General features: G+C 47.5%; 1 protein-coding gene across 1 annotated transcript in view; it reads right to left on the bottom strand.

Moving 5' to 3' along the window:
- Nucleotides 1–4,075: 4,075 nt before the first annotated feature.
- Nucleotides 4,076–9,809, bottom strand: part of phf21ab (PHD finger protein 21Ab) — a gene marked incomplete at its 5' end in the record, with an annotated part of 14,401 nt that continues 8,667 nt past the window's right edge. The window contains 5 exons of the mRNA XM_034878934.1: nt 4,076–6,345; nt 6,565–6,748; nt 7,758–7,861; nt 8,494–8,569; nt 8,917–9,072. Coding sequence (XP_034734825.1) covers nt 5,753–6,345; nt 6,565–6,748; nt 7,758–7,861; nt 8,494–8,569; nt 8,917–9,072 — 1,113 coding nt within the window. The remainder of the gene's footprint in view (nt 6,346–6,564; nt 6,749–7,757; nt 7,862–8,493; nt 8,570–8,916; nt 9,073–9,809) is intronic.

Genomic DNA, 9,809 nt, shown 5'->3' with positions numbered 1-9,809 from the left:
CCCCCGCTTTCCCCTTTAAAATGCATAAAAGACTTCCTCTAAAAACCCAAATTTAAAAGCTCCCGGCGACCGTCTCCCGGCGTTACCGTCTCCCGGCGTTACCGTCCACACCGATCGGGGTGGTAGCGACGCATCGGGCGTCGGCTGAACGGTAAACGATGAGGAAATGAAGGCGGACGCCGTTATTAAAGCGCCGCAGGGCGCTAATCTCCACGCTGGACTTCAGACGTCGCTACGTCGTCTAAGGCCGGATGTCCCCGTCCAATGGGACGACAGATCTGAGTCTCACGCTCTGATTACAACGGTTACGACTTCACTGTCACACTGAAATTAGTCAAATCCATGAAATAATAAAGTTTATCATTACGAACAATAACAGAAGATGGAAATCATCTCAGAAACGTTGTAGCTATCTACGGTTGATGCTATGCTAACGTTAGCTCAAAACACCATTCAACCGACAGCCTTTGTTGTGTTTGATGCTAACTTGAAGCTAAGCTAGCAGTGAACCAACTTCGTTTTGTTGGTCCGTTGTTACTGGCCCACGCCTAGCAACGCCCACGCCGCGCCTAGCAACCTCCTCGCCAAGTCTTGAATTTTAAATCTCGAAAAATTTGGAAAAACTCCACAAATGGCGACAAAAAAAAAAAAAATCTGAAAAGTCCAAAAACAGGAAGTCCGGAAGAACCGTTTGCGTTTTTTAACCCTCGTGTTGTCGTCTCGTCAAAAGTGAAAATCAACACTTTTGTTGACGTTTTTTAAACTTTTTAAACTTTTTATGTTTTTGTCCCTTTTTGCAACGTTTAAAACTACGAAACAATAACTTATTAACTTCAGTTTTACTGTTAACTTTGGAAATTATGGTCAATAAACCTCATTTAGAGGAAATTATAACAATATAATATATTATTACATGTTTGGAATAGTCCTGGTCTTGGACTCAACTAGTCCTGGTCTTGGACTTGACAAGTCCTGGTCTTGGACTTCTTGGACTCTACTTGGCCTGGTCTTATCTTAGACTCAAGTAGTCCTGGTCTTGGACTCGACAAGTCCTGGTCTTATCTTAGACTCAACTAGTCCTGGTCTCGGACCCGACTAGTCCTGGTCTCGGACTCGACTAGTCCTGGTCTTGGACTCGACTAGTCCTGGTCTTGGACTCGACTAGTCCTGGTCTCGGACTCAGTCCTGGTCAATCTGAAGAAGAATTGAAAGGCTTTAACGTGATTTAATTGGTCGAGAGCGTTGAATAAATCCCTTCTTCTAACCAATCGAGAGCCTGGATTCGTCCCCTCCACACGTCATGCTCCTCTCTAACAACTTCATCTCTTCCATCGGCCATCTTGTTCTTTTTTAACTACCCCTGACTTCATTTCCTGTTTTTGTTGTCCCTTCTCAGCGTTTTCGTGCATTTTCCAGACGTTTTGGTCACTTTTTCGTTGCTTTTTCCAATCGTTTGTCAATTTTTCCGACATCTTTGCTGCTGATTTCAACATCCCAATAATTTTGATTTTAAAAAAACTTTGAAAACGAGTCAAATTTGACCCAATGACAACATGAGGGTTAATGTAAAAAGGGTTAAAATCCCATAACAAAAACAAGAAGTAAATGATAAAAAATACTAAAAAGCATTTTAAGCAACTCCCAGAACAACAAAACCCCCAAAAAACGGTTCAACATGAAACGTAGTTTCCACTCGCATCGACTGCTGGCGGCCTGAGGTGGAGGGACCGGGTCTCGGCGGGTCCGGGTTCGGATTGTGGAGGATCATGGGAGGTCGTGGAGGATCATGGGAGGTCGTGGAGGATCATGGGAGGTCGTGGAGGATCATGGGAGGTCGTGGAGGATCATGGGAGGTCGTGGAGGATCATGGGAGGTCGTGGAGGATCATGGGAGGTCGTGGAGGATCATGGGAGGTTGTGGAGGATCATGGAGGATCATGGGAGGTTGTGGAGGATCATGGGAGCTTGTGGAGGATCATGGGAGGTTGTGGAGGATCATGGAGGATCATGGGAGGTTGTGGAGGATCATGGAGGATCATGGGAGGTTGTGGAGGATCATGGAGGATCATGGGAGGTTGTGGAGGATCATGGGAGGTTCTACGAGTCACAGTGCAAGTCAAGAGACTAAATCTTATCTGCTGTTTGAAGAAATAAAGGCACTCGAGGTACCTACGGTTCATCTGATCGGGCTCGTTACGGGAAACTCAAATCTGTCGAGTGAAGACATGACGGCTCGGCTCTAACACACACACACACACGCACACACACACCGACACACACGCACACACACACCGACACACGCACACAGACACACACACACACAGGGACTACAGAGAGACCTTTGGGGGGTTGCGTCCCTTTTTCTTTACATTAGTCGAGACACCGCGGCCGAACACGCTGGGACTGTTGGGAGATTTCTCTGGTTACGTCTTCTGAGTGAAGGCAGTTTGTACAGCTGATGGCAGACGGATATGATCCAGAGTCCAGATCCAGAGTCCGTATGATATGAACAGAGAGACACGACTCCGCTTACACCCCCCCCCCCCAACCTTATACAGCCGGGCTAGCAGCTCTGTTAGCTAAAATGCTAACGGTAGCATAGCAGACCCAAACACATGTGACAGTTCGTAACTGTGATCCAGAATGAATATCTGCAGCGTTTAGACCAGAGGACCCCCAAGTCTTTCATATGAAGGACCGAAATGTACCTGGATGGAAGTCCATGGGTCAAAAATTAGGTTGAATGTTTAAGAAAAGCATTTTTTTTGTTCTCCCTAGACACAGCGTACGGAATTAATTTACTTTAACCGTTAGACTTAGATTACTTTTTAACTGCACAAAATATACGTTTTGTAGTCATTAGTTTTAAAATAAAATGACAATAAGCATCGCAATGTCACATCCGCGGGGGGGGGGGGGGGGGGGGGGCTAAAACAAGGAGAGCACGGGCCCCAAATTTCCCAAATTTTATTATAATCTGTTAAAAATTTGTTTAAAATCTGCGTAACGTTCAGCGTCCGATTGAAGCACCAGCCCGACGGCTGTGAGACCGCCCCCCCTCAACATGAACCTCAGAATTCCATCCAGTACTTGAGATATTTCAGTCTGGATCCAGGTGCCTGACCGATGTAAGCCGCTAGCCCGGCTCCAAACCACTCGTCAATAAAACAGAGAACGTTAAATGAAAGCTTTCTTTCTTTCTCTGTTAGAAGATAGAAAACACCAAATATTTGGGGGGTGAATGTGTTGTTGGACGACTAAAAATAAGCAAAAACGCTCCAATATTGCACGAAAAAGAAGAAAAAACAGAACAAGCAAAGACCAGAGGCCCTGTTAAGACCCAGACCAGAGGCCCCGTTAAGACCCAGACCAGAGGCCCCAATAAGACCCAGACCAGAGGCCCCAATAAGACCCAGACCAGAGGCCCTGTTAAGACCCAGACCAGAGGCCCCAATAAGACCCAGACCAGAGGCCCCGTTAAGACCCAGACCAGAGGCCCCGTTAAGACCCAGACCAGAGGCCCCATTAAGACCCAGACCAGAGGCCCCATTAAGACCCAGACCAGAGGCCCCAATAAGACCCAGACCAGAGGCCCCATTAAGACCCAGACCAGAGGCCCCATTAAGACCCAGACCAGAGGCCCCAATAAGACCCAGACCAGAGTTAAGTTAATGCCCAGAACCCAACGAGAGGCCAGAAGTCATGATCAGTCCACCAGACAATGAGACCACCAAGCCAACCAACAACAGCGCCACATTTCAGCCCGGACACGCTCCCCAAAGACAAGAGATGCGCCGGTCTAACCGCGCCGGTCTAACCGCGCCGGTCTAACCGCGCCGGTCTAACCGCGCCGGTCTAACCGCGACGCCCAAAGAATCCACCTAAAGTCACACAGACACAGAGGGTTTGGGATTTCCTCCTAGAAAAATATTGGCAATGTGGGGATAAGTCACATCACAACGAAGAGATGCATACTCTGTTTAATTCCATATTAACATACAAAAAGCTCCTCAGCAAGCTTGTGCTTTAATCTCTGGATTTGTTGTCTTGTCCTGTGTGTTTTTTTTAAGTTTTTTTTTTAGAGATCCGTCTGAAGACGCGACAACAAATCCATCCATCCAAAGGACAAAAAAAGTCCCTTTTGTGTTATTGTTTATAATAATAATAATCTCTCCTGTCGTCTAATCTGGGGACTTCCAACGGTCTGAAACGGTCGCGTCGTCATCTTACAAACGCCAATGATTTGATCTTTCAAGACAGTAAGCGGACTCGTCCCTGCTGAATTTGGATATAACATCGTTTTGGCAGTTCAGGATTCAACAGAAATGTACATAATGTTATTTTTTCTTCCCAAAGATCAAAGAACTTCTAAGAAGAAGACTTCTCCTTTGTGTGTTGAAGATGCCGGTCCAGCAGGTTTCAGGAACAGAAAGCACTTATTCTGAAGACTAGGAAGACCTGAATATCTTTTCCTATAAAAAAGAAACACAGCCCAGATATAGTATGTGTATGTGTGTGTGTCTGTTTGTGTGTGTGTGTGTGTCTGTTTGTGTGTGTTGACATTGCAATATTGCAATTTCACATTTAGTGCTCACAGTTGACACACTTGACTCACGAATGAAAAACTCAATCACTACACTTGACCGACACCACTTAAAACATCTGTTAGGCTACGGCGCCCGTTCCACCTCGTCCTCCGAACGCACTCAACGCCACGCTCACCGTCTTTCTGCCTGGGGGGGGGGGGGGGGGGGGGGGGGGGGGGAGACTTTAGGTAACTGGGTTAGGGTAAAATGGCTTTTGGTCTAAGTTTTGTTGTTGATTGAACGTGGTTTTATGCTCTTAGAATGATTTAGGAGTTAGTTGGGGGGGGTACGGGGTTAAGCGTTAGTGTTGGGTTAAAGCAGAGTTTCTCAAACTTTTTTCAATATTGTACCCCCATTTGAATTGCTTTTTTAAGCCAAGTAACCCCCGGCAAAGACCTTCACCAACCAAAATCCAAATCTAAGATGAAGTCAGCTTGTTATTAACAGGTATTGTTTGCATTTTAACGACTGTGACAGCCCTAGTTCATACACACGTAGTATGAGGTTGTCAGTTTTAAGGGAACTGAATCTTTTTGGGGGGGTTTAAGAGGGAGGTCTCATTGGATCGTTGCTGGACTGGACAGGACCGGTTGAGATTGGGAAGTACAGGGTCGAGGATGAGACTCATCGGTTGAAGTTGTTTCAGAGGGACAGGAGATCAGGGAACGTTGCAGAAGACGAAGGTTGTTCCCATTGAGTCTGCTGGGACGAGGGGATGAACAGGCTTTCTTTTCATACTCACATAATCACAACACTGTTTGTAGACCGGTAACCCCCCACAGATGTTTGTCCTCCGTCTGAAACCGTCACCCCTCCCGGTCGAGAGAACGCCACTGAACAGGCACACACTGGTGTGATGATGAACTAAATCTCCCTTCAAGCATTCCCACCACTGACGTCTATCACTAATTGGCATGACGACACTGGAACGACAGCGTACCTGCACCCCCGCCGCTCTGGGTTTTGGGGTGGGGGGGGGGGAGCGGAGCGGCCGCCGTGTTTCCAGAGCCAGGGCTGGATATCTAACCATTGACACAGTCTGACGATACAATGCAAACAAACAACATTTATACAGATTGGCAACTTCAGGGCACCGTGCGGCGCAAGCAAAAGTCTGTTTTTTTTAATATATATGTTTGAATTCCCGCAATCTTTAGAGACGAAGCGTTACTTTTTATTGTCCAAACTGCTGACGAGAGCCGGCAACCAATGCTGGGAGGGTTCTGAGGTTTTGCTGTTGCTGTTGTTGTTGCTGCCGCCACGGTCGGTGATCTCGTCCCGTTTCTGATCCACCGCCATCTCTGCAGGGTTGACGGCAGCCATCTTGTCCTCAGAGTTGGTGCAGGCTCCCGCGGGGCTGTGATCAGCAGCCGGCTCCGCCGTCCCGTTGGTCGTGGCCACAGTCGCAGTCGCCGAGGGAACGGGAATGTCAGCCAGCGGAGCCGCCTCAGACTCGGGTCTGGACACAACCTCGTCGAGCCCTCCCCCCGCCCCCTCCCCGGGCCCCGCCTTCCCCTCCACCCCAACACCGGGGCTGGTATCTGCCGTCAGGATGCCGCTGTCTATTAGGACAACCTGGCTGTCTGTGTCTCCACTTCCTGCTGTCTGGTTGTTCCCTGTGGCGTCGTGCTTTTTTTGTTTCTCATTTCCGTCGGCGTTGCTGCTGCTATTTGACGCGGAGCTCCCAGCTGCCACGTTCTCTACAGAGTTAGCTTCTAGTGCAGCTTTCCCAGAAGCTACTCCAGCTTTCCCAGAAGCTACTGGAGCTTTCCCAGAAGCTACTCCAGATTTCTCAGAAGCTACTGGAGCTTCAGATGCAACTGCAGGTTTTTCAGAAGCTACTGCAGCTTCGGATGCAACTGCAGCTTTCTCAGAAACTACTGCAGCTTTTTCAGAGGCGCCTGCTGCATCGGATGCAACTGCAGGTTTTTCTGAGGCGTCTGCAGGTTTTTTAGAGGCGTCTGCAGGTTTTAACGCACCGTCCTGGACTCTGTCCTTGGCGCCGACTCTGTCCTGGGCGCTGACGTCCTTACCGTCTGTCTCTGCCAGAGCCTGGTTGAAACTGAAGGCTTGGATGAGGCGAATCAGGTGTTTGACTTTCTCCAGGGAGTGATGCATGTCTTTCTGACGAGCCAGGATGCTGTTTTTGGTCTCCATGCATTTCTGATGAAAGAAGAAGAAGAACAGGGTCAGATCTGACACAGAACGTCACAAAAATCTTGCTGCCCCGAGACTTTGGAACAGGTTGCCCCCCCAGATATATAAGACGTAGCTCCTTTCTAAAACTCCCCTCAAAACTTATTTAGAGCGGTGACATTTCCCCGATTCCTGCTTTCATGTAATTATTTTCCAGACTGTTCTCATGTGTGTGGGGGGGGGAATAAATTTAGAAAGGAGCTACGTCTTATATCTCTGGGGGGGCAACCTGTGATGTTTAGTATCTTGATCCATGAAATAACTGGCCTTTAATAACAAACATCTGCCTGCCTCCATGGGAATTTAACATGGGGGGGGAGGGGGGTGTATACTTATGCCCCTGTATTTTAACATAGGGGGGTGCATACTTATGCCCCCTGTATTTTAAGGGAGAATATTTATTTATTTATGAAACATTATTCATTCCCAAAGAAAATTAATGTCCTTAAATGTCTTCATTTTAACCCCAACTGGTCGTCAGACACCGCCTACCAAGAGCCTGGGCCTGGGTCCTGGTCTGGGTCTGTCCCAGGTTTCTGCCCAAAAAGGAGTTTTCCTCTCCACCTTGGACCCGTTGCTTGCTTTGGAGGAAACTACTAGAACTGTTGGGTCCTTGTAGATTCTGGAGTGTGGTCTAGACCTCCTCCATCTGGTCTAGACCTGGTCTATCTGTAAAGGGTCTCCAGATAACTTGTTATGAATTGATACTATAAATATAATTGAATTGAAAGGTCGGATTTTTGCTAATTTAATTAAGGCATTAGGATCAATTTCCAAAATACGTTTTTTTTATTTCCTTGTTACAACTACATCCCGTTCTATATTATCATGTCCCAGAGGAAGAAGGAACTAGACCATATTCACATATTCTGACATTTGCCCACAAAGAGCGCCATGTGTGGTTGTTCTTGGATTCAGCTCTAATTCGGGTTTTTTTGGTTTCCAACGGTAGTTTTCGGGTGTTTGTGCTCCTCACCGTGATGGAGTTGCTGAGCTGTTTGACTCTCTGTTCCAGCTGCTCTCGCTCCAGCTTCAGTTCACAGCTCCATTTCATCAGCTTCTGTTTCTCCTCTTCTTTAGCTGCAGCACAGAAACGGAAAACTCAACCGTTAGATCGCCCGCTCCACATAGGGAAGACCCGATCGGAGCAGGAAGTCCCGATCGGAGGGGGAAGTCGGTCCCGATCGGAGCAGGAAGTCCCGATCGGAGGGGGAAGTCGGTCCCGATCGGAGCGGGAAGTCGGTCCCGATCGGAGGGGGAAGTCGGTCCCGATCGGAGGGGGAAGTCGGTCCCGATCGGAGGGGGAAGTCGGTCCCGATCGGAGGGGGAAGTCGGTCCCGATCGGAGCGGGATTTTATAATAAAAGTCCTATACTGCATATCTTAGCGGAAAGTTGAAAAATGTTGTGTTTACTTTACACGGGAGCAGCCGATTTCCCCTGTTGCCATGGGAACGTTACGAAGTGACGTAATCACGCGACAAGACTCTTGTCTCTTTTTCATCAAACCGCAGTTTTTGCAAGTTCTTGCAAATGTGTGGAAGCACCAGAGACACAAAATAACCCCAGAAATCCCAGAAAAAAGAGATTTATTTTCCTAAAATGGGCCCTTTAACCCCTGAAGCATCGGCTTGGGACCCGGTATCGGCAGATCCGCCCGGGACATCCGAGTCCCAAGCCGATGCGTTGGAGAGACAAACATCTGAAACGTCACCTTCTTTGTAAGCGATGTAGGAATGAACGATAGCCAGAGTGCCGGGCCAGGGAATGGCTTCTTCCTTCTTCAGGATCTGCAGAGAGAAGCTCGCAGTTGTCACAGAGACAGAGGCTTATTGGAAATAAAAAAAGATTTAAGGGGGGGGTGGGGGGGGGGCAAATGTAGCCGCCACCCTGCGGTGACGCTGAGACGAAGGTACAAGCAAATGGAGTGGATGGATGTGGATGTGAGATCTTTTAACTGACACAATGAGTGGGACAGAAGCACAAAAAACTGCATCATGTGTACGCTTACAAAGGATTGAACAGTCCCAGAGATCAGGACGGGGTGGCAGAAGGCCGTCTTACAGCTACGCACTCTGATTGGCCCTTTCTCTGCCCTTCCCCCTGACTCAGGATCAGTCGCGGCTGCTGTGGTTACCTGATCTTGACATTTTGGACAGATCCACATGCCTTTAGGAATGGTTTTCAGGGGCGGATCCAGGCAGTCCAGGTGAAAAACACGAGAACACGTGTCGCACATGAGCAACTGGCCACTGCGTCTGCACACAGTGCAGAAATCCTCATGGATGTCTCCCTGTGAGGAAGAATTGGACCAATCAGTGTTTGCCCCGCCCAGCTGCCCCCCGCCCACCATCTGTGGAGAGGCAGGGGGGGGCACAGTGATCTGTTTGGGTTTAGTTTACACTTGGCCTTGTTTAATATCTCATGGACATGGTGCGTTTAGTTACTGAGCCCACAGAAAGGTTACTGACACCTGGGAGTTAGAATGTGTTTTAGTAGGAGTTAAAGGGGAATTCTGTTTTTTATTTCTACAACCTGGACTCTTATTTTCCCATGTTTTCGTGTGTAAGTGAGTGATTTGCGTCCATTATAAGTTGTGTTATTGCTGCTGACAGACTCAGATTATTATTCTAAGTGTGTGACGACATTATGGGATGGATCCCTACAGAGATAGAGCTTTTAGTTAAAGAGGAGGATCCTTGCTGTTAAAGCAGGGTTCAACAATGAGGGTATGAAACAACCCTGTCACCAGTTGGATTTTTTTAAATTTAATTTAATAATTTATACTCTTTATTGATCCCCTATGGGGAAATTACAAATAACATAATCACTACTTTTAGCGTGTATAGAGCATTGAAATAAGAGTTTATTCCAACCAGATGAACCAAGATGGCTTTTGATAGTTTTTTTAGTTTCTGTCCACTTTGAATGAAGTGCGTTTCACAATGATACAAGTAGTGATTATTTACATGGAGTCTGGTGGAGATATGCTGCTCTACACACACTAAAAGTAGTGATTATTTACATGGA

This window comes from Etheostoma cragini, chromosome 8, assembly GCF_013103735.1.
Source record: "Etheostoma cragini isolate CJK2018 chromosome 8, CSU_Ecrag_1.0, whole genome shotgun sequence".
Lineage (NCBI taxonomy): Eukaryota > Metazoa > Chordata > Actinopteri > Perciformes > Percidae > Etheostoma > Etheostoma cragini.
Note: the sequence above shows the minus strand (reverse complement) of the source record. Positions and strands in the feature narration are given on the sequence as shown.